The 26,094-nt window shown below is 36.0% G+C and overlaps 1 protein-coding gene across 1 annotated transcript in view; it reads left to right on the forward strand.

Annotated features, from left to right (window-relative positions):
* Positions 1 to 26,094, forward strand: part of DLG2 (discs large MAGUK scaffold protein 2) — a 1,739,579-nt gene that overhangs the window by 172,645 nt on the left and 1,540,840 nt on the right. Inside the window, exon 3 of the mRNA XM_045557224.1 lies at positions 25,006 to 25,151. Coding sequence (XP_045413180.1) covers positions 25,006 to 25,151 — 146 coding nt within the window. The remainder of the gene's footprint in view (positions 1 to 25,005; positions 25,152 to 26,094) is intronic.

Here is a 26,094-nt window from a genome sequence, read left to right on the forward strand (position 1 = left end):
AGAAGAGAGACAAATAAATGAAAACATATGGAAATAAAATGCTTACATATTGAATAAATGCTATAGAGGAATAGACAAATCATTTCCACCTGTTTTCAATTTTCTTTAATTAATGGGGGTTTGCTGTACAAATTCAGGTAGAAGTAAAGAAGTCAGGGATCAGGCTTATTCTTATACAAACGTTGTATGAAGCCTAAAATCTCATTCCAGACACAAAATAAGCTCTAACTCAGGATAGTAGTTAAGAGCAGGGATTCTGGAATCAAATCTGGGTTAGAATCCTGGTTTCATCACTTACTAAAGGAGTAACTTGTGTACTTCCTTAACTTCTCTCTGTCTCAGTTTTCTCATCTATGGAATGGAGATAATAACAAACCCACCTCATAGGTAGTTGTGAAGTTTGGGTGGAATAATGCATTTGAATTTCTTACGTCTGGCATATAGTAAGGGCTCAATAAATGTAAGCCTTTATTATGATTGTTCTTATTGTTGTAGCTGCTGCTATTGTTATTAGGCACTCTGTTATCCTCAACAGCCATGCTCCCAACTCTAATCTCTACTACTATGCTGAATGTGCAACTCTCTGTTTTGGCTTCTATTCCTTGTACCATTAGCAATTACCTGACTTTCTACTTTTTTGTCTTAAGCCTAGCAAGTTATGGGATAGCTTTAGCAGCTAATGCCTTTAGCCTATCACCACCTTTGTAAGGCAGAGTTCTTATACTAGGCCATTTCATAGCCCATTGGCCTGTCTGGCAATTGACAAATCTTGGGTCAGGTTCTCAGCAATCACTAGGGGGTCTGGGGTAGCTTATGTGTAGGAAATCCTTCAGAAGGGGAATGTAGGCTTGGCAGGCATTCTCATGTTTCCTAAAAGGAAATGGCATAGCTCTTACCTACTACCTTGACTAGTACATAGAGTATAGAGAAAAAGAGCCAAATTGTGGTACTTTGATTAATAACAAATATGATGCTTAAATGAATCAAATATATGTTGTTTTTTTAGGTGATAGTATTATTAGATAACTTAGGCAGCAGAGAAAACGCTTGAAAATAGCACAACAAACCAAAGGTTACTCAGGGCAAAACCAGTATTTGTGATATGTGAGTAGTCTGTCCAAGTATCTGACAAACAGCAGTTACCTAAAGAGGGACAGAGTGTGGAGTCAGCCTTTGAGAATCCTATTGATTCTAACCTCCTGTGATTTATAGGTAGTTATGCAGCTGTTTGCTGAGATTTCTTCCCATGGCAGTCTGACCTCATATACTCTCAAGATCATTTTGTGCTGTGTTGCCATTATACTATTTGTATTAATTCTTTTAGGCTAAAGGTAGAAAAGGAAATAGTAACAGTGACAGAATAGCCTATTTTTTTTTAAATGAATCAGTTTTATGACGGGGAGGGCTGAGTGTTTTTCTTATATCATCCAAAGCTAAGTTCTAAAGTTCCAACTGGAAAAATTGTGACAGCAGCTAGTTGTTATGCATCTTTTAAGGATAAGATTCTGATGTGCTTGGTATCTGCCTGCATAGTGACTTCTAGAGGCTTATTCTTATGCTTCTAGGTACAGAATGAGCTATGACTAAGTGGAAAGCTTTGTGATTTGGGAACCAGGAGATTCAAATCCTAATTCACTCACTACTATCTTTGTGTTCTTAGAGAAGTCATCTTAATTCATCAGACCTAGTTTCTCAATCTGTACAGTAAGAGGGTTGATAAGATGACTATCAAACCTCAAAGTTCTAACCCTTCATGATTCAGATTCACAAGCTGCTTTTCTTTTTTATATTGGTTCATTCAGTGTTTTACTTCCAGATCGTGCCATGTTAGTATAATTTTATGCTTCTGTCTTTTATATGGCTTCTGTACCACATATATACTTTGCTCATTCATTGGTTCATCCATCCATTCATCCATCTGTTGATTTTCTAATTCTACCTTTATTGAACATATACTACCTTCCTGGCAGCAATAATACTAAGTTTACTGACATGATAAATGCTCTCAAGATCCTAAATTCAAGTACACAATACAACAATGTACTTTCCTGCCTCTCCAGCCTCATCTTATACAACTCACTCTCTTTCTCCTTTTCTAGTGCATTTTTTAAGGTCTTTGGCATGCTTTCTCCTCCCTCAGGTTCTTGGACATTCTCCATCCTTTCTACTTCCCTGTTCCCAAACTCCCATGCCTGAAGATACCTACTCATCTTTAGGTCTCAGTTGAAAGTTCTCACTCCTTTGGGAAACAAACTCCCTATATTAGACTTTCTATCATGTAATTTCGTTATACCCTATACTTCTTCCAGCTTGATATTCACTGATACTATAGTAATAACTTGATTAACCATTACATATTTCCATAATATGTCCAGAAAGAATATTTTACTTCTAAGTGGACAGTATGAATGTACATGGATCCTCAAGGATGCTGCAAAAGTTTCCTTCCCTGTCTATCTGTTCATACAGAGTATGAACCTCTGAGAGTCCATCTCTAATGGGCATAATGGGTCTTTCATTTATGATTTTCCTATCCCTTTCTCCTTTTATTGTTCTTCCTGTCCCAGACTCTAGCTCTCCTTCAGTGATTTCATATACTGTATCCTTGAGGATTTGGAGGGACAGTATCATGTTTTCAGTTCTCTACATCTTTGAAGGCTTAGATCCTTCAGGTACTTCAGAGTGAAAAATCTATAAGACAAGCAAACTTTTCTCTGCCTAACCCATTATAACATAATCTTTATGTGTTACTGTGCTAATAAACATTTTGTTTCATTGCTTCCATTTATCAATTATTTCCTCCCAGGGAGAGAATTGGAGGCAAAGATAGGGAAATTTGTTCTACTTTGCTTGGTTAGTGTCCTTTTTTCCTGCTAGACTATTAGTTCTTATCAGAACAAAGACCAATCTGTCTTAATCAGTGCTATATCTCAGTACCAGGCACATAATACATGCTTAATAAAAATATGTTTAAGAAATGAGTGAATTAATACAAGGTGGGAAAGAAAAACCAACAAATTTATTGTTACCATATAGTATGAGGCATTCTATAGTATAGACATATTATATCCTTATTTGGATATATTTTATCAAAGAAGATAATTTATGTGTTATAGTTTTATAAATCCTAAAACACTACATGGCTGCTTTGGCAAGAGACTGGTAAGCTCTGTATAGCACTGAAATGTTTTTCAAAGTGTACTCCCTGGATCAGCAGCATCAGCATTGCATGGGAATTTATTAGAAAAGTAAATTCTAGTAGTCAACCCTAGACTACTGAATCAGAAACTGGTGGTATGGCCTAGTAATCTGTTTTTAAATAAGTTCTTTGGGTGATTTTGGTGCATGATAAAATTTGGCAACTATTGCTTCTAAGAGATAAAAAATAAAGTGTGACTTGGCCTTGAACTTGATAAAGTTTACATGTAGGGAGATAAAACATATATATCAATGACACAGGGTCATAAGAATCACATGATAAATGCAAACTGCAAAGGCAATAAAGGGGAGTAAGGGAGAAATGACTTTTGGTGAAAAACTAGGCTTCAGGGATAAAGAACATTTGAGGTGGAACTTCTGAGTCATGGTCCATAAAACATTCTAGATGAAAAGAAAAACAGAATAAACAAACAAAATGTCTATAAACCCAGAGCAAAACAAAGAAAACCTGATAATTACTCTACACATAAAAGGTAGTTTCTAACAGTTAAGACCACAGGCTTTGGAGTTAGGCATACATTGTTCCCATCCTGGCTCCAACAGTTATGAACTAAGAAAACTGGGCAAACTTCTTCTTTTTCTTTTTTTTGGAGACAGAGTCTCACTTTGTTGACCCAGCTAGAGTGCAGTGGCATCATCATAGCTCACTGTAACCTCCAACTCCTGGGCTTAAATGATCCTCCTGCGAGCAGCTGGGACTCAGGTGCATATCATCACATCCGGCTAATTTTTTCTGTTTTTGGTAGAGATGGGGCCTTGCTCTTGCTCAGGGTGGTCGCTGGGCAAACTCCTTTACCGCTCTCTTCTTTAGTTTCTTCCTTTGTAAAGTGGGTAAAATAATAGTACCTATGTCATAGGATTATTGGAAATAGTAAATGAGATATGTACATATAATACTCAACTTGCTGTGGTAAAAGTTTGATAAATGTCACATATTATTAACACAAAAATAGACTACTGAAGTTGAAAAATTGGGTGAGGGATTTTCTCTTAGACAACTGAGAAGAATTTACATCTTCTATGCCCTAGATATAATTTTCTTTCTTAATTTCTTTTAAAAATAATTTTTAATATTTATTTTCAAGATATTTTTAAGAATTTTGAAATAATCTCAAACATGAAAGTATAGTACAAAATTTTTTTTTATCTCTTGAACCATTTGAGTATAAGTGGCCAACCTGTTGTTCCATCTCTTCCTAATACATTAATGTGTAGTGTGTATCTCCAGGCAACAAGGACATTCTCATAATAACTGCAATATTATCATAAAAATCAGGAAATTTACAAATTTCCCAGTAAGATGTGCTTTATAGCAGATAATTCAGTTCAAAAATCACACATCTTTAGTTGTCATGTCTTTTTAGTTTCCTTCATTCTGAGACAGCTTTAACTTATTTTTTGTGATTGACATTTCTGAAGACAGGAGTATCACAGAAGTGAGGCTGTGATCTTTTCATGGCATCCTATCAGGTGGCACATTATTAGATTTGTTCCATTTACTTATGATATTCACTTTGTGCACATGATTGAGGTTGTGTCTTCTAGGCTTCTCCACTATGAACTTACTCTTTTCTGTTTTGTGTATATTTACACACATTCACATTTATGTCTATATTAATATCTGTATCTAATCTACCTTATTGAAAACCACAAGTTCACAGTGATACCTCCAGTTCTAGTGTGATACTACATAATTCATTGTTGTTTTCTCTATTGCCATACTTTCACTCTCTTTTCTGATAGACTCTCATTATCCTTACTTACTTTATTTATTTGATGGCCCCCTCCACCCCTGGTATATAACCAATCTCCCATTGCTACTGCCGCCCCAGCACAGATACCCTTATCACCAAACTTAGTTTCTCACAACCCTTGCTAGGCAACCCCTGTGCATAGAAGACCTTCTCACTGTCCTTGAGTCTGACAAAGCACTCCAGGCCCTTTCCTTCACATGGGTGCCCTCATCCTACTGCTCAGGCTTGGCGCAAACACTACCTAACCTATTTGGCCCTCCTTAACCTGATTTGGTTCCAACAGCCCACATTAGGCTACCTCTCTTCAAGGACTTCTTACTTACTCTGTCAGCCTCTGTAACTATTCTGTGGTCTGCCTCCGTAAGTGAATACCCTCCTCACATTGATTAGGCTCTGACACTCTGCTCTGGGCCACTACAGCTCTTTTCTCCAACATCCATCACCACTAGAATAGACCTTGCTCTATTTCACCTAATAGCTTTGGGACTGAATTGTTCAGAAAGGGAATGAAAGAGAAGACAAAAAGAGGAAGGGAATTAAAAGACAAAAGAAAACATGAGGAGGAGCTCATATATGTATTTTTCAATAGAACAGAAGCAAACATTACTATTTTCTGAAGATTGTTAGTGGAACCATCAGCATGGAGTTTTCTTTGTCTGGAAATAGGCAGAATGGACTTCTGTTTTGACTATAGGATCTGATATGGCTTTCCAGCAGTTTCAAGATTATTGTATAACATTAGGCAGTCTAAGAGATAACTACAAAGCTTTCTGTAATACTTAAGGATTGCAATGGATCACACAGTTCTTGCATCATAAAAACCATCCATTTACAGGCTAACTTTCTGCTTTCACTTCAGAAAGAAAGGTGGTATACTATATTTAGCCAATATAAAAGTAATGATAGAGTAGATATTTTGAGTAGCAGCATATTTTATGATCTGTTCTTTAGTATTTGAGCAAAAATTTTCTCTGGTGCAAACTCTTTAGATATTGGAGAGATTGGGGAGAAAGGAAGGTGATATGTTCAGCAGCTCTGTGCTTTATTTTTCTACGCTTTTATGTAAGCAGCATATTTTAATAAGATCTTCTAGCATAGTAAATCATAAGTTTATTGTAATGGATATGATTATACCTGTACTATAATGATAACATATGATAATTAACTTTGTGTAATTAATATACTTTATATATTATAATAAATTACAATGATTACATCATTTATGTACAATAATATATTTTATATGATTAAAATTATACTATAATTATAATGAAATTTTATTGTATATTTTATAGAAGTATATTTTTCAATAATTTCTACAATCTAAAGTTGGTCTTTCAGATAATTTGAACACCAGTGTTTACAAGCATTATTCTTTTTGAGACTGGTCATTAGTTGTCACTTCTTGGACCAATTGCAAGTGAAATGATTACAGACTTCCATTTAAATCAATCCTTTTGGCGTAGTGGAATGTGATACTTTTCTCAAGTGGTAGTTGACATTAAGTGTTTTAATCTGCCAAAGAAACACTCTTCATCTCATGGTATACATAAGAGGGGACTAAGCTTTTGGTATTTATAAGTAGTGGTCTGTACCGTCTTATGATTCAGAAGTGTATGTCCAAAATAAGAAAAAAGAAGAAAGAAAAAAGTGAAACAAAATGAAAACCAAAACAAAAAATCTTACCATTGTGGCAATTTATAATGGGTTCATCTATACTAGATTTGAGGAGATGAGAGGGACACTTTTCTTTTGCATGTCAAAACAGAATTTTATTTTCCTGCTTAACACATGTCCCTGCAGATAACATCTCCCTGTAGACTGAATGCTATTCTGGCCTCATATGAGTGGTTTAATTGGACTGATTATAAAATTATATAAAATCTCCATTAAATAGAATATTAAGTAAATCTATAATTATATGCCTGATGGTAAAGTTTCCCCCAAAGTCTGGTTTCTCATTTCATACCTATCTTGCCATCTTTTTCTCTTCTGCTGCTTATTTTGCATTACAATTAGATCTATTCCTCTGGGAAAAAATTGTTACAATATTATTGCATGACTAATATTTATTGAATACCTTTTGTTCATAGCACATATAAAGCAAATCTGAGAAGCAAATCTCAGAAGCAAATGAAGTCATCTATAGCAACATCTTTTTAACATTTAATTGTTTCCAAGCTTAACTGTACTGACAGTCTGTAGGTATCTCTGTACAGAAGCATTCTTGCCTCTCCTTGGCATTCATCAGCTAGGAAGATATGCCCCCTGGAGTACAGACTCTCATTCTGTTTGAGATTTTGCTGATGGAGAGAGAAATGAAATAGCTTCAGCTAAGCACAGTGCATTTGAGATTAGTTAAAATATTCCTGGTAACAGGCTTTGGAAAGTTTTTTGAAAGGGTTCCTTAGGTTTGATTTTGCTTCCATATGGTGATTTGAAGAATTTTCTAAGTGATATTTTAGTCATGCATTTAACAATTAAATATGCTTGTTTTAACATTGATATCATTCAATTAACCCCTAATATTCCACTATGAATATTATTGCAGCACATTGTAGTAAAGGGTCTAGGCTTTGGTGTCAAACGTGATTCCAATATTAGCCTTGCCACTATCCAGACTGGTGACCTCCAGCAAGTCTTAGTTTCTTCATCTCTCCTCATAAGGTGATTGAAAGAATTAATTAAAATAAACAATATTTTCAAAGTATAACTGTCTAACATATAGTAGGTAAATAGAAAATGTTAATTTCTTTTCTCTCTCCTTCATTCAATGAGCAATATCAATACTTAATCACAGATTGAAAGATAATTGAAATTTTGGGGGAGAGGGCATATGAAAGAAAGTAGAATTTTAAACTAGGTTCACACAAGCTTACATAGTTATTTATCTTACCAAGATTTGTAGAATTTACATGGTAAATATTTGTGACATAAAAAGGATTTGACTTATAACATTCTTATAACTTGGATGTGAAATTGAAAGTTAATTATCTCCTAGATTTAGAATAAGACACACCTGGTGGTAGAGTGCTATAAGTATAAGATAAAAGGTGACTGATTTGCATGAACAATATCATGAAATTATTTAGTACCTGCTTTTTGAGCAACTTAAAGTATCACATTTATTTATCAAAGAGATATTTTAAATTAAAATTCATTTTAGAATTTGTATTTTTAAAGAGCTTATTCCAGGCACAAAAATTACTGTGTTGCTTCATACACATTCCATTGCATTTCTATTAAAATTTCCATCTCAGTCATCTTTTTTAAAAGCTTGTTCCCCCATAATAAGCTGAAATAAAAAAAATAAAAAAAACTTGTAAATAACAATTTTCTGCCTCCTCAAGTATTAATTCTGCTTTATTGGTTAAAGTGTCTGCACTCTAGCCTCTTCTGGAAGAAATGACTCCTGGCTGAGCATATTCTGTGTTCAGGTATTCAACAGTTAATGAGACCTCCAGTGTACATAGTATAGTTCAAAGGTGGTGCACTAATCAAAGAATAATAGCTAGTATTTACTGAGTATGTTCTATATAACTGTTGAACTGTGTGGAATACTTGGATATGTAAGTTTTATAGGTGAAGAAACCGAGGCTTAGAAAAGTTAAATAACTTGCTAAAGGTCATACATTTAGGGAGTAGGAGAGCCAGAGTCTGTCTGACTTCAAAGCACATGCTTTCACTTCCAGATCATTATGCTACCTCACTTATGTCCTACTGCTCTTCCATCACATTCTGCACTTTATATTTTGTTCCTCTTTGAGGCTCTTTACTCTGAAATTTTCTTACAAATGTTACTGGAGATTTCTCAATTCCATACTTACCCCTAACACCTCTTAGTCCCCTTACCATTTTGTAAAGCTATATATTTCAATATAATTTCAAACCTACAGGAAAAGTTACTAGAATAATACAAGTAACTACTGTATGTTAACTTTACCCTGATTCACCAATTGTTTACATTTTGTCTATTTGTTTTATCATTTTCTATTAATACATGTTTCTTTCTTTATATCTATACAGACACACACCCATATATATATATGCATATTATTAATGAAATATTTGAGAGTGAGTGGTGGACATCAGGCCCTTCCATATTTGTTCTCTAAAACAAAAATATTATCTTACATAAATAGTGTAGTTATCAAAATCAGGAAATTTAACATTGGTACAATATTATTATCTAACAGACAGTCCATATTTAATTTCAGCAGTTGTCTTCATAATGTATTTTATAGTTATATTTCCCCAGTCCAAGATATATCTGGAATCACACATTACATTTAATTGTCATGTCTCTTTAATCTCCCTTAATCTGCAGTGGTTAATTAACTTTTCTTTTCTTGACCTTGACATTTTTGATGATCACAAGTATTTTGTAGAATAGCCTGTAATTTATTTTTTTCTGATGTTTCCTTATGATTTGATTTAGTTTATGCATATTTGGCAGGAGTATTACAGAAATGGTGCTGTTTCCTTCTTGGTATATGATAACAGGAGGCTCACAGTGCCAGTTTGTTCCAAATTATGGAGAGATATTATGAGACTATATAATGTCATGTTCCTTGTCAACTTTTTAACCACTAGCAGCATCTATTGGTGATTTTCTAATTCTAGAATTTGTTATATATTTATTAGTTGGAATTCTACTCTAATAAAGAGCTTCTCCTTTTCCCCTATTCAATCACTCATTTATTTATTCCCATCAGGATGGACTAATGGATTCTTATTTTATTAAATAGGTTATTATCCATAACTGTTATTAGTTTATTTTTAATGCTCAAATTGTTCCAGATTTGGTCAGTAGGAGCCCCTTCAAACTGGCTTACATATACTTTTGATATGATCCCCTGATTTTTTTTTTTTTTTTGAAACAGAGTCTCACTCTATCACCAGATCCCCTGATTTTTGAGTACTTCTTTGCTTTCTGGTACAAAGAGATGTCCCAGACTCATAATTTCCTTGCTGTAATCCTGGAATGAGTCTTTTCTTCAAAAAGCCCACATTCCTTTTAGTGAAGTATTCTGAACCCAAGATTTCCTTCTTAATCTACTCCTCCCTCTTCCCTTCCCTCTTTTTTTTCCTCCTTCCTTCCCTCTTTCCTTCAAGTTTGTGCTTTGTTTAGGCACAGAAGAACTCTGATCATATCAGAACATTCTAGAAATTTGTTTGAGCCTTTGAAGTATAAGCATTTCCTCATTTTCTGGTCTTCTTCAACATCTATTGAGTTCCATCTTGGATTAGTCCTTGGACTCTGGGTTTGTACTCATCCCTGTTTTGCCTTTTCTTTCCTTATTTGGAACTTGGTTTGTACCTACCAGTGACCTTGCTTTCACTCTATTCTTGGATGTGAAATTTAGCTTATATTTTCTTTTCAACTATATTCAACTTTAGCCCATTCCTTACATTCAATTGTATTCCTCTAGTCCCAGGTAATAACATTAAAGAAACTTGTCTTACTGCAAGCCTAAGATAGGACACTTACCACTGATAAAACCTTTATTGAAAATTCTACCTCTGTGCTTTGGTGTCTAGTAGTCTTAGACTCAAATGGACTAGAAAAATGATTACTTTGCAGAAAAGAAAGTATGGGACATGGATGCAGGATAAGGAAATTGGATATGAGCATTTATTTGGTTCCTTAAACAGAACCAAGTGTTCAGAAAAGACAAATGGAACACCAAGACTGCGATTCATACCATCATTGAATATAGCAAGAACAACTGTGTTATACTGTCCAGATGAATTCATAATCAGGTGTGTGGTATGAGAAACCCTACAGAGAACAAAGTGTGCTGGAAGAATTGTAAGACATATGTCTGAAAAGAAAGCACATTTTATAGAGATTACCATCTTTTTATTGAGGCTGGAAGTGAATTCAGTGATTTCAGTGAATTCTTGGGATTAAACAAGTTTGTTATGCTATAGCCATATATGCCAATCACAAAAAAAAAAATGAACCAACAGTAACAATATCCATAGAGGTTTCTACTTGGCAGAGGATAGAAGTGACTACAGTTGTTCCCATAATGCTATGCCTGACAATATGAAGCCTGGAATGGGAGGGGGAAGTGCAAAAAGGCTTTCCCTAGTCACTTTAATTCTAGCCTATGATATAATAGATAAGAAAGAATGTAAATATGTTACACATTCTGCATTCTGGTTACTTTTTGTTTTACTGTGGCTAAGTAGATAATTGCAGAGCAATTTGTTAGTCATACAAGTAAAGAATCTCATGATTTAAGAGTCATATTATAATTTAAGTTGGTAAAAAGAAATCCATTTTCCATCACTCATTGTATTGTATTCAGTTTGCCCAATGGATTTTGGTTATTTCAAAAAAATCAAATTTCCCTTCAAAGGAAAAGATATGCCATTTCTGAGGATATTCAAAATATCGTCAAATACTTGATAGTATACCTCAAAGAGGAGCTCTTAAAGGTCTTTGGAAGAAATAGCAGCATCATTGAAATAGGTATGTCATGTCAGGTGGTCTCTCCTTGGAAGAAGATGAACTATTTTGAGTATATTAAAGAGTGTACTTAAAAAGACCGTCCTATTTATTATGGATTGCCTTGAATATGCTGTTTGACAAATTGAAGACCTAACTGCCAGAATTGTCAGTACAAAGACCAAATGTCATTTGTAAGGAGTGTAGGTTAAAACAAGAGAGTTTGGACTGAATAGGGACTGTCTCAGACATCACCTTGAAGTCTATTTTTTTTCTGTTGTAATGTGTCCTAAAGGCAGAGGACTGAATATACTTTCTTTCAAACGAGTGTCTAACTAATTGAATCAGAATCAATTTAGTTAATAATATCCACTAAATGGTTATTATTATTATTATTTTTCAATCAATGGCCAGAATTTTTCTCCTGCCAACTTGTTTCTCTTACTGGGGTTCCTCACCCTATTCTACCTCTGTCCCTCACCCCTCACTCTGAAGAAGAGAATTGCAATGGTTCAATAAGGGCTGTTTGAAATGAGAGTATGAAAGTCTAATTCCTCAGGTTCTATTTCTTAAGTCCAGTGTTTCTGGTGGATCAAAAGCTATGGACATCATCTGGGAGTGAGTTAGAAATGCAGAAATTCAGGCCCCAAGACCCTCGGGTAATTTATGTGTACATTAGAGTTTGAGAACACTCATCTATAAATTTGACAATAATTTATAGACTTTTAAAAATAATTGTGAGCTAAAAATGGGTATGCCTTCAAGAATTTAAAGAATTTATTTTGAATATTCTCAGAGATGCCAAATTTTTATTATTTGAAGGGGGAATGTGCAACATATGTGCTAGCTGCTGTGATCAATTCAAGTAGTCAAGTCATAAAAATGTAATCTAAATAATATGCAGGTTTTCTGCAGTAGTGAATGAGAAAGGATTTGACTTTAATCAATGATTTTCCCTCTTTTTGACCTTAAAAAAGGAGGAAATGCAAATAAAGGAAAATTACTAAGCATTCATTTTGTGCTAAGTTTAAGGATGATGCTAGATACTAAAGAATACATGGCTGGATAGGACATTGCTTTATTCTGAAGGGCCTTTCCTGGTACTTAAAATTAACTATTGAATTGAAATGTTCAAGACAGGTGTGTGAACAACTACTTCTATTATAAGGTAGAATGAGAAATAACTAGTCGAGCAATATGTTGAAACAGGAGGAAAGCAGAAGCATTGCTCACCTACTCCCATCCTCTGCAACTCTCCACACAAATCCACAAATCTTTTTTTTTCTTTTTGATGATAGTTGCTTGGGTGTTCTTACTTCCCACTCAACTGAACTCAGTTTTAGTAAGAATAATTATTATGTTGATGATGTTTCACATTTAGATCTCTGACTTCAAATATTCTTTTTACAAAGACATAGTACTAGAGCTGGGCACTGAAGGAGAAGGAATTTATCTGTGTATGGGAAAGAGTATCTGGGCTTAGGGAGAAGTGTTAGCAAGAGATAGTGAGGGCCTAAACTCTGGCAATGGAAATGGAAAGGCAATGGTGGTGGTTGTGGTGCTACAAGGGAATGCCAACGAGAAATACTTGGAAAATGACAAACAGATGGGTGTTTAAAAAATAATGCTTGCTAATCAAAAATAAAATTTGACATTGGTCATAGAATTATCTTCAAATTTAAGTCATCTTTGACTTCATTATGGTTACTTTCTTCCTCTCTAGTAGTTGCTTAGGTGTGGAGAATAAGCAAACAAAGGAGTGAAATAGATTTTGAGTACCTCATCATGTTTGGGACATAAGGTAATGAAGATTTGCAAATGTAATATTAAAAATATTGTCCATAGGGTTTTTCTAAATGTGATCAAGTTGCTGCTATCCATTATGTTTCAAAGTATAGCTTGTTGATATGAATCAATAACATGAGTATGGATACTCGGCCCCCTTTTCATGTGATGCCCTGCACTGCCTCAGGACTCTGCAGAGAGTCCCGAGAAGCAAGAGGGCTCTCACTAGATGTGCCCCTTATCTTTGGACTTCTCAGCCTCCATAACTACTTAAGGAGAGAAAGCAGCAAAATAGCTGGCCAGAGACAGCAGCTGCCAGCGTGTCTCAGTAAGAAGTTCTAGATGAAAGAGAAAGAAATGAACAAACATAGATCAGGTGTGGGTGTGAAGGAGGGGTGCTGGAACCTTCAGGAGACTCCATGGGAAGAAGTTGAGGAGCAGAACAAGAAGGAGCAAGGTATTGGCAAAGGTCAACCCCTGAGAAGCTTAGAGTCCAGTAAGAAGGGTTGGTGGAGCAGTTTGTTTCTCCTTCCCTTGCATTTCTGACAGATGGCGAGTACCCGAGCTGCTGGAGAGACTTTCTGCCCACATGAGTACAGAGGCTACCACTGCCAGTGAGCTGGGAGCTTTTCATGGAAAGGGCACCAGCCCTCCTGGGGTACCCCCCATCTCCATAGACTCGAGCTATTGCTCCTCTGCTCACTGTGTGCCTTGTCCTTCCCAGGAGGGTTCAACTCCTCACGTTTCATCTTGCTCATTCCCACACAGACATTTCCCAACTCCAACCCAAACTGCAGGAGCCACAGGGGTGCAGTGGGTCCCAGATGATCTGTGTGACTCCAGAATGTGGACATTCTGGGCTGAGTGCCTCACAGAGAGAGGGTCATAGATGACAAGAGTGCTGGTATTCCTCCATCCAGACTCTTCCTCCCCTTCCCCTCCCCGACCTGGGGCTGCCAAGAGAGACCATTGAGCCACCACACTTAGGTTTCCACAGAGAGTGGGACTCAGGCCTTTTTTCTTGGGGTCCTGTAGTGGACTGAGGAGTGCTCAAACTGTGGGCTCCCTGCTTGCTGGCCCTCCCTGGTGCTGCTTTCTTGGCAGCTCCGTCAGAGCAGGGCATGTTCCAAGGTGGTGGGACATTGATCCTGCTCAAGCACTCCATGAGTGACTCGGGGCCAGTGCATTTCTCCCTGGCATGGTCAGGGATTAATCTTCTTGGTCTTGGAAGGCAAGGGAACCCACGTGGGCAGATCTGAGGGGAAAGTGCAGTGTGGGTACTACCTGCAGTGTGCTCACAGGGCAACCCTTCCCCCATGGGAGAGCTTCATTCTAAGGTTAGGCCAGGATCCTGGGCAGGGAACCTCCCAGCCTGCAACACAGTCATGGGAGGGCTTGGCTGGCTGGAGCTCCTGCCTGCCAGCAGGCACCAGGGGGAGACTGAGGAGCAGAGAAGAGGGGAAAGGAGTGAGGCTCACTCCAGAATGCCAGACTGTGAATCTCAGATGGACCTGCCTCCAAAAGCAGGCTTTCTGGTTGGGTGGGACCACTTCAGCCCCTCTGTGGTGGCTTTGCCCAGTAGCTGGGAGCAGACCATTGACCCCTGCCAAAGCAGCTACCTTGCCAGCTTTTGTAGAGCCTGAGAGCAAGCTCACCCAACCCAGCCCTGCCCAGCCACAGTCCCCCAACCACCTCTCCTGTAGCAGAGAATAAGGACTCACCTGCAAGTTCCAGGGCCCCACCCATTATCTGGGGCATTCTAGTGCTTCTCCTGAGGGACTAGAGCCCATCACAGGACACAAAAACAACATTGCAACTTGTTCCTTTTGGCAAGCACCCCCTACTGAGAGGAAAGTCAGTTGTGCATGCCTTTTACAGCAATTACTGACTCAATTTTACAGGGTGTGTGGGGGTCCAAGGAGTGACCATTTGGGGGAGCACCTACCCCTCTGTACAGAAAATCTGTGCTACTGGATAAGGGCAGAAAGATCCTACCCTGGGGCTATAGCATACAAGTATTTAGGTCCCTCCCCCATGAACAGCCCTCCTGGTTTAAGAGCTTGTCCTGACCCTCCTACCAGTGGCTCCCTCTAATGGCTGGAAAAGGAACTTCTGAGCCCCTCTGAGGTACGTACAAAGCATTGCAGGCTCCTGTAACCTAGCCACAAACTGCTTTGCTCCTCCTCCACTTAAGTGGTGGTGGACATCAAGAAACGTTCTGGGAGCTAAAGCTCCTAAATCTTGGGACACTCAAGTACTTCATCTGAGGAACCAGACTCTACCACAGGCACAAAAGAACACCTTAGCAGCTGGCTCTTTCATACAAACATCAACCAGTGACAGGAGAAAAACTGCATAGCTCCTCATAGCACTTCCAACTCAAGCAAACAGGGTGTGGCTGATTCATACTCACAAGTGCAACCTGCCATATTGTAGATTAAGCTAGGGGACCCAACACAATTCACACTGCTGGGAAGAGGTGAAGACAGCAGGACAGAGAAAAACCGAGAAGATTATCAAACCTGCTTGAGCACCCCATAGGCAACTTGGGACCAGCACTCTTTTCCCTGGCATGGTCAGGAATTGCTCTTCAGGGTCCCAGGGATAGTCCCACAAGCCAGACTAGTACCCCTAGGACATGATTGAGAGACCAGATGAGAAGAACTTAATGGAAGAACTCCAGATAGATGAAAAATCAGAGCTAAAGGACACCACCAAAAGGAAACAACAACTCTTTATCAATGGATACCAAAGAAAACAAAAATATTTAAATGAAAGATACAGAATTTTGAATATGGATTATAAGGAAGCCCAATAAAATACAAGGGAAAATTGAAACCTAACACAAAGAAACCATAAAAACAATATAGGAAATGAATAAAAAATTCACTAAAGAAATCAAATTATTAAAAAAATCAAACAGAATTTCTGGAAATGAAAAATTTATTCAAGGATATAAAAAACACAGTGGAAAACTCTAAGAATAAACTAGATCAGGCAGAAGAAAGAATCTCAGAGCTTGAAGACATCACCTTTGAATTAAACAAGTCAGTAAAAGATAAAAAACAAAGGCTTAAGAGGAATGAACAAAGCCTATGAGAAGTATGGGATTATGCAAAGAGGCCTAACATAAACTCATAAGCATCCTTGAGGGTGAAGAAAATACACAAGGATTTCAGGGAATAATGGAGGACAATTTCCCTGGTCTTGCTAGAAATTTAGATATTCAGGTACAGCAAACACAATGGACACCTGGGAGATTCATTGCAAAGAGGCAATCATCATGACACATAGTCATCACACTGGCCAAAGTTAACCTGAAGGAGGAAATCCTATGAGCCATAGTCAAAAATCATCAGGTAACTTACAGAGGAAAACCCATCAGACTACCTGAAGTCTTCTCAACTGAGACCTTATAAACCAGAAGGGCTTGGGGCCCCATCGTTAGTCTCCTTAAACAGAATAATGGCCAAAATAGAATTTTATATCCTGAAAACCTGTTTCTCATATGGGGGAGAAATAAAGACTTTCTTAGATAAGTAAACAGTAAGGGAATTTGTGAAGACCAGACCTGCCCTGCAGGAAGTACTCAGAACTGCATTATACACAGATCAGTACAACAGACACCCACTGGTGTAAAATCACCCAAAAGCTAAGCTCAGAGCCCACATATTATAATGGCTCAAGAGGTAAAACAAAGCAATAAGGTTTTACCCAACATGATGAACATAAATCCATCCCACTTATCAATTATTTAAATAAACATGAATGGCTTGAATTCTCCACTCAAGAGACATAGTCTGGCTGAATGGGTAAAAAAAAAAAAAATACAAGTCAAGTATCTTCTGTTTCCAGGAAACACATCTATAAGCAACAAGGACTCATTGAGACTCAAGGTGAAGGGTTGGAAAAAAATATACCATGCAAATGAAAACCAAAAGAAACTGGTGTAGCCATTCTCATATCAGATAACATAGACTTCAAATCAACAATAGTAAAGAAAGACAAAGATTGTCATTACATAATGGTAAAGGGAGTAATTCAACAAGAAGACATAACAATCGTAAATATTTATGCACCTAACACAGGTGAGCCCAGACTCATAAAGCAAACCCTAGTACATCTAAACAAAGTGATAAACAGCAGCATGATGATAGCTGGGCACTTCAACACCCCACTGACAGAACAAGACAGATCCTCCAAGCAGAAAATAAACAAAGAAACACTGGACCTAAATGGGACTCTAGAATAAATGGGCCTAACATACATTTACAGAACATCATACCCCACAACTACTGAATGTATGTTCTTTTCATCAGCACATGGAACATTCTCTAAGATTGATCAAATCTTAGTCACAAAACATGTCTGAAGAAATTTGTAAAAATTGAAATTATACCATGTATCTTCTTTAGACTACAGTGGAATAAAATTAGAAATCAATTCCAACATAAACACTTAACTCTACACAAAGTCATGGAAATTAAACAACCTATTGCTGAATGATTATTGGGTCAAGGAGGAAATTAAGATGGAAATCAAAAGATTCCTCAAATTAAATGACAAAGGCGACACAGTTATAAAAATCTGTGGGATTCAGCAAAAGCAGTCATAAGAGAAAAATTCATAGCCTTAAGTGCTTACATCAAAAAAACAGAAAAATCAACAATCTAATAAACTATCTCAATGAATTAGATAAGAAATAGGAAACCATTCCCAAAACCAGCAGAAGAAAAGAAATATCTAAGCAGAACTAAATGAAATAGATAACAAAAAATTATACAGAAGATAAATTACATGAAAAGTCTGTTCTTTGCAAAGATAAATAAAATTGATAAACCTCATGCTAGATTAGCCAGAAACAGAAAAGGAAGGACCCTAATAAGCTCAATCAGAAATGAAAAAGGAGATATACAACTGATACACAGAAATACAAAGTCTCATCTCTGAATACTATAAACCTCTCTATTCACATAAACTTAAAAATGTTGAGGAAATGGACAAATTCTTGGAAACACACAACCTCCCTAAGAAGAAATAGAAGTCCTGGACAAACAATATTGAGTGATGAAATTGAAGCAGCTATAAAAAATTTTCCAATGGAAAAAAGTCTTGGACTAGATGGTTTCACATTTGAATTTTACCAGACCTACAAAGAAAAATTCGTACCTATAGTGCAGAAATTATTTCATGACATTGAGAAGGAAGGAATCCTCCCCAACTTATTTTATGAAGCCAGTATCCCCTTGATACCAAAGCAAGGAAAGGACACAACAAAAAAGAAAACTGCAGACCAATATGCCTTGTGAATATAGAAGCAAAAATTTTTAATAAAATCTTGGCAAACCAAATCAGCTGCACATCAAAAAAATAATCCACTATGACCAATTGGCTTCATCCCAGGGATGCAAAGATGGTTTTCAATATACATAAATACATCAATGTGATTTACCATATAAACAGAAGCAAAAACAAAGACCATATGATCATCTCAATAAAGAGAAAGCATTTGACAAAATTCAGCACCCTTTTATGATAAGAACTCTCAACAAAATAGGAATACCTGGAACATATCTCAAAATTATAAAAGCCATAAATGACAAACCCACAGCCAACATCATACTGAATGGGGAACAATTGGAAGCATTCCCACTTAGAATGGTTACTAGACAAGGTTGCCCACTGTCACCACATTTATTCAACATAGTGCTGGAAGCCTTTGCAGAGCAATCAGGCAAGAGAAATAAATCAGGGGTATCCAAATGTGGAAAGAAGAGGTCAAACTATTCCTCTGTGCTGATGATATAATTTGATATCTAGAAAACCCCAAAGACTATGCCAAGAGAGTCCTGGTGTGATAAATAAATTCAGTAAAGTCTCAGTTATGAAATCAATAGGCACAAATAGTAGCATTTCTATACACCAGCAACAGTTAAGCTGAGAATCAAATCAAAGACTCAGTACCTTTTACAACTGTAACAAAGAAAAGAAAATACCTAGGAATATATTTAACCAATGAAGTGAAAGACCTCAATGGGGAGAACTATGAATCACTGAAGAAGGAAATCACAGAGGATGTAAACAAATGGAAAAACATATTATGCTCATGAAATAACAGAATCAACATTGTTAAAATGTCCATACTACCCAGTCCAATTTACAGATTCAATGTAATCCTCATGCAAACACCAATGTCATTTTTTATAGATCTAGAAAAAATAATTCCATGCTTTGTTTAGAATCAGAAAAGAGCCTGAATAGCCAAAGAAACCTTCAGCAAAAAAAAAAACAAAAAAAAAAAACCCCACAAATCTGGAGGTGTCACCGTACCAGACTTTAAGCTATACTACAAGGCTACAATAACCAAAATAGCATGGTACTGGCACAAAAATACAGATATAGACCAATGGAGCAGAGTAGAGAACCCAGATATAAAACCATCCACATATTGCCATCTGATCTTTGACAAAGCAGACAACAGTATACACTGAAGAATGCCTATTCAATAAATGGTGCTGGGAAAATTGGATAGCCACATGTAGAAGATTGAAAGAGGATCCATATCTCTCACCACTCACTAAAATTAATTCAAAATGTATAACAAGCTTAAATGTAAGACATGAAACCATAATAATTGTAGAAGTAAATGTTGGAAAAATTCTTATAGATATTGGCCTAGGCAAAGAATTTATGAAGACCTCAAAGGCAATCACAGCAACAACAAAAATAAATAAATGGGACCTGATCAACTTAAAAAGCTTCTGCACAGCCAAAGAAACAGTCATGAGAGTAAACAGACAACCTACAGAATCGGAAAAAATTTTCCCATACTACACATCAGATAAAGGACTGATAACAAAAATCCATTTAGAACTCAGGAAAATCAGTAAGAAAAAATTGAACAACCCTATCAAAAAGTGGGCAAAGGACATGAATAGAAATTTTTCAAAAGAAGATATAAAAATGGCTAACAAACATATGAAAAAATGTTCAATATCTCTAATCAGCAGGGAAATGCAAATCAAAACCACAATGAGATATCACTTAACTCCAGTGAGAATGGCCTTTATCAAAAAGTCCCAAAACAATACATGTTGGCATGGATGTGGAGAGACAGGAACACTCATACACTGCTGGTGGGACTGTAAACTAGTGCAACCTCTGTGGAAAACAATATGGAGATACCTTAAACAGATTCAAGTAGACCTACCATTCAATCCAGCAATCCCATTATTGGGCATCTACCCAGAGGAACAAAAGTCATTCTATAACAAAGACACCTGCACCTGAATGTTTATAGCAGCACAATTCACAATTGCCAAGATGTGGAAACAACCCAAATGCCCATCAATTCATGAATGGATTAGCAAAATGTGGTATATGTATACCGTGGAATATTACTCAGCTATAAGAAATAACAGTGATATGGCATCTCTGGTTCTCCTGGAGAGAGTTGGAACCCATTCTATTAAGTGAAGTATCCCAAGAATGGAAAAGTAAGCACCACATGTACTCACTAGCTGGTTTCCCTGATCATCATCTAAGTGCACATTTGGGAATAACACCAATTGGGTATTGGACAGAGGTGGGGCTGGGGGGAAGGGATGGGTGTATACCTACTTGATGAGTGCGATGTGCACTGTCTGGGGAATGGACACTCTTGAAGTTCTGACTAGAAGGGATGGGGGTGGGGGGAGGGCATGGGTGCATACGTATGTGATGAGTGCGATGTGCACTGTCTAGGGAATGGACATGCTTGAAGCTCAGACTCGGGGGGATGGGAGGGCATTGGCAGTATATATAACCTGAACTTTTGTACCTCCATAATGAGCTGAAATAAAAAAAAAGTCCCAAAACAATAGATGCTGCTGTGGATGTGGAGAGAACGGAACACTTAGACACAGTTGGTGGGACTGTAAACTAGGACAACCTCTATGGAAAATAGTATGGAAATTTCTCAAAGACCTTAAAGTAGAACTACCATTTTGTTTAGCAATCCCACTCCAGGGTATTTACTCAAAGGAAACAAAATGTCTATTTTATCAAGAAGACACTTACACTTGAATGTTTATAGCAACACAATTGACAATCACAAAGATGTGGAATCAACCAAGTGCCCACTAATTCATGAGTGGATTAATAAAATTTGGTATATGTGTACCATGGAGTATTACTCATCCATAAAAAATGAATCAATACCTTTTGTAAAAACCTGTATGGGACTGGAGACCATTCTCCTAAGTGAAGTATCAGAAGAATGGAAAAACAAACACCACATGTACTCACTATTAAATTGGAACTAACGAAACAGCACTCCTGTGCACAATCAGAGGTAAAACTCAAAGGAAATCAAACAGGGAGGGGAAAGAGGAGAAGGAGCATGGGTGAAAATCATACCTAATGAGTATAGTGTACGCTATCTGGGAGATGAGCACACTTAAAACTTTTGTCTCAAGCAGTACAAAAGCAATCCATATATTGTCTCAAGCAGTACAAAAGCAATCCATGTAACTGAAATAGCTATATTCCTGTAATATTCTGAAATGAAATTATAAAAAATAATATTAGTCTGATAAATATGCTTCCTTTTCTGGAAAATTTACATACCTAGTGTTTTGAAATTTGATGACTTGCAAATGCTGCATATAAAACTATTTATGTCCTTAAAAATGGTGCAAAGAAAAAGAATTTTGAACTTTGACTACCCGCAAAAATTATTTTATTCATTACAAGTCATTATACTGTAAATAGACCATAGCTGCAAGAAATGTTTACAGAATTCTTTTCTTTTAATTAATACTTGAGACCAGATGATATAAGCATATATTGTTTTCTGGATTTTAGCTTTTTATTCCTTATTCCTCTGATTTTGTCAACCTGATTAATACCCTACCAGGCCTTATAGTATTAAAAAAATCTGGGAAGGATTTATGTCTGTCCTGCTTTTACCTTCTGTTCTTTGTACATGTTTTACATTTTCAAACATGACTTCACAGCTACTTTATTGCTAGTGGCAGAATAAGTAGCTATGCATAAAATATAAGCATTTTAACTTTTCTATGCAAGTTTATATTCATGAAACACTTAAAATTTTTCTTTATCATTTTAAAATATGTATAAATATATTTATACATAAAAAGAATAATGTAATTTATATATAATATACAGATAATGATAATAAAATCTAAATTTCCAAAATTGCCACTCAAATCTAGAACTAGATCATTACCATTAATTTGCATCTACCTGTATGTTCCTCCCTCATACCACTTCTTTGCCCATGCTGCTCACTGAGCTAGCTACATCTTTTCACATGCTTCTTTGCTTTCATTTAATTGTTTAGTCACATATGTGTGTATGTATGTTTAAAAGTGTGTAGTTTAATTTTGTACATTTTTGAACTTTACAAAAATGTTTTCGTGTGTAAACTTGTTTTTTTTTTTCACTCAACATTATGTTTCTAAGACACTGTAGGTCCATGACACCATAGTTCATTCATTTTCACAGCTCCATAAATTTCATTTTGAGAACATACCACAATTTATCCTTTTTCCTTTTGATGGACACTGGAGTGTTTCTAATTTTTTGCTATTGTAATTTATACTGCTATGAACATTTGGATTTGTTTCTTGGTTCTTATATGTAAGAGTTTATCTAGCATGTATGCTGAGTAGTAGAAATGCTGTATTATAGGAAAAACAAATGTCCAGCTTTACTGGATAGTAAAAAATTATTTTCTAAAGTGGTTATAACAATTTGCAATTTTCATAAATAAATAAAGTTACCATTGATATGTGTCTTTCTTTTTTTTAATCCTTGTATTGTCAGACTTCATTATTTTTGGCAATATTTTTGGTGTCAGTGGTATTTGATTATGATCTTAATTTGCATTTATTATCATTAATGAGGTTGAGAATCTTACCCTAGGATTATCTCTGGTATATGTTTCCTTTTCTATAAAATATCTGTTTATACCTTTTACCTTTTTTTTGTTTGTATGTCTTTTCTTTTTGATTTGTAGTTCTTTTCATGTCTGGGTACTATTCCTTTGTCTATATGCTGTGAAATTATCTTCGTTCAATTTGTGCCTTATCTTTTTGCCTTTTTAATTGAGTTATAACTGGCAATAATAAAGCACATGTGTGAAATGCATAATTTATTATGTTTGGACATAAGTATGTACTGTTAGCACAATCAAGATAGTGAGCATACATGCCCATCACTTGTAAAATTTTCCTTACTTACTGGTATTATAAGATGCTCCAGGATCATTTTTTATGTCTTCTGCCCCAGTCCTAGAATCACCATTTCTCTAAGAAGGCCTGGTTTCTTTTATTGGAAAATGATATTACAAATTAGAAGTTCTAGGTATGCTTGTTGCTACTAGGATGTCCTTGCTTCTAGGCCCTCTCAGTAGACAGATCCAGGAATTATGTGACAGAGCTAGGAAATGTCTACATAGATATTTCTTTCTATTTCTATACATATTTTTATCTACCTATCTATATATCCTATGTCTCTTAAAAACTTTGAGTTCATATAGTACATCTAATCCTAATTTAATGCCACAGTATTTATGTATTGCCTTTTACCATTTGGTGGAGAATGCTATATATTGTTCAAAATCAGGGTGCTAGTGTGCTCATTATTACTATGGTATCATCGCTTCTAGGCCCTCTTACCAGACAGAACAAAGAAATATATGTGTATATAACTAGTATGTATACATATCTGTAAATATTCTTATATGTATCCATCTGTATCTATATTAAGCTAAACATAAGTTTATAGTGAGGTCTTCAACTCTAATCTAATACAGGAATCATTCTAACCTTCCCATTACTTGTTCCTGCTCCAACATTGAGAATCCTGTCTCCCATCATCCACCATCCACTTACTCAATTGTTCAATTCCAGTACACCTATATAGCAGTATCAGAATTGTTAATCAGTACCTCATGGAAAACAAATTTATCAAATGATTTTGTTTTGTTTTTTATTTGTCTTTGGTTTTATAGTCTCTACTTATTTTCAAAATTACATAGGTCAGCACATTTTTTTCCTATCACCTGCATTGAGGTTATTGCATACATTTTTAATGCAGTTACATTCTTTTGTAATAGTTTGAAATTCATCTCGGGACCCCTTGACTTCCTAAATGATTTTTTAAAATTTTGCATGCAATAAGGTTTACTCTTTATAATATTGAGTTCTATGGGTTTTGACAAATGCTTCATGTTATGTGTTCACCACTACAATGTCATTAGAGAATATTTTCATCGTCCTGTGCTTTGCCTATTTATTCCTCCTTCCTTCTCTCAGAACCTCTGGCAACCAATGATCTTTTTACTTTCTTGTTAGTTTCACTTTATCAAGATTTTTAAGTGGAGTCATACAGTATGTATCCTTTTCAGTTTGGCTTCTTTCACTTAGCAATATGTACTTAAGATTCATCCATGTTTTGATAGCTTGATGGCTTATTCCTTGTGATTGAATAACACTCCATTATATGGATTTACTGCAGTTTGTTTATCTAGTCACTTATTAAAGGACATCTTGGTTGTTTCCAGTTTTTGGAATTATGAATAAAGCTACTGTAAGCATTCTTATGCAGATAAAAAGGCAACTTGCAGGATTTTCTCTGTTCTGGTTGTTTTACTTTGTGATCCATATTCATGCAATTCTTTTAATCAGCAAAAAATTTTTATATGCATATATGTGTGCATATACACAGAAGCTCTTTATGAGGTGGTGCATGATATTTTGATGCCTCCTTGCATTTTCTTTACAGATATTCAAGAATTTTATGAGGTGACATTGCTTAATTCTCAAAAAAGTTGTGAGCAGAAGATAGAAGAAGCCAATCAAGTTGCACAGAAATGGGAGAAGACATCTCTTCTTGCTACAGGCCAGGATAGCCTTCAAAAATGTGCAGAGGTATATTTTTGAAACTTCTGAAATAACTGAATATTAGGACTTACTTGTGCCAGTGAAGAATTATTATGAACAAATAGCATAGCATTATTATGAACAATAGTAGAAATGTAGTTATATCACACTATATGCAATTTTTATGTATGAAAATCCATGTTTTTCCAAAAGATAAAATAGGGCATGGAAGGACATGAGTCTTCATATTGTATAAATGCTAGAAGGAAATCTAGGGAAAATTCCTGGATATTGGTCTAGGCAAAGAATTCATGACTCAGACTATAGCTTTTACATTTAAAACAATAATATGATGTCTGTGCTCTCTGTTCCTATGTGATTAGAAACATTAGCTAACATTTACATAGTACCCTGTATGTACTAGATACTGTTCTAAATGTTTTACTTGTATTAATTCCTATTGCTTCCTCTCTGGTTCTTCTTGATCTCTTATCTCTTGTAAGTTGATTTTAAAAAGAAAAAAAAAAAGACAAACAAGAAAAGCTTGCTCTGAAATGTTCCCAAGACAGTATGGATCTCTATGTATAATATAATCCTGATTTGACACTCCATAGCTATCAGCGTTTCTCCAGAAGCCTACTTCTAATATGATCATGCCTGATTTTGTTTATTTCCATTTCTATAACAGAAGTTATCTCTTGGAGTATGGAATTATTCATAATCTTTCTCTTATTAAAAGGGGAAAAGAAATAGCTGGCTATATCAGGAATGCAGAGATTTTTAGAAAAAAGTTTATATTGTTCTAATTGGTCGTCTCCTTAATCTTTTTAGACCCTTATTTGGTAGCCTGGATTTGGCATATTACCAATTCCCAAGGAGATGGAGAAAAATTCTTTTTTGTGTCCCCGTCTCATACCTACACACATATCCAGGTGAAGGCTTTTAAAGCATAGGTAATGGCCAGCATCAGCTTCTCTGCTCAATCCTTTAT

This window comes from Lemur catta, chromosome 7, assembly GCF_020740605.2.
Source record: "Lemur catta isolate mLemCat1 chromosome 7, mLemCat1.pri, whole genome shotgun sequence".
NCBI classification, from domain to species: Eukaryota; Metazoa; Chordata; class Mammalia; order Primates; family Lemuridae; genus Lemur; species Lemur catta.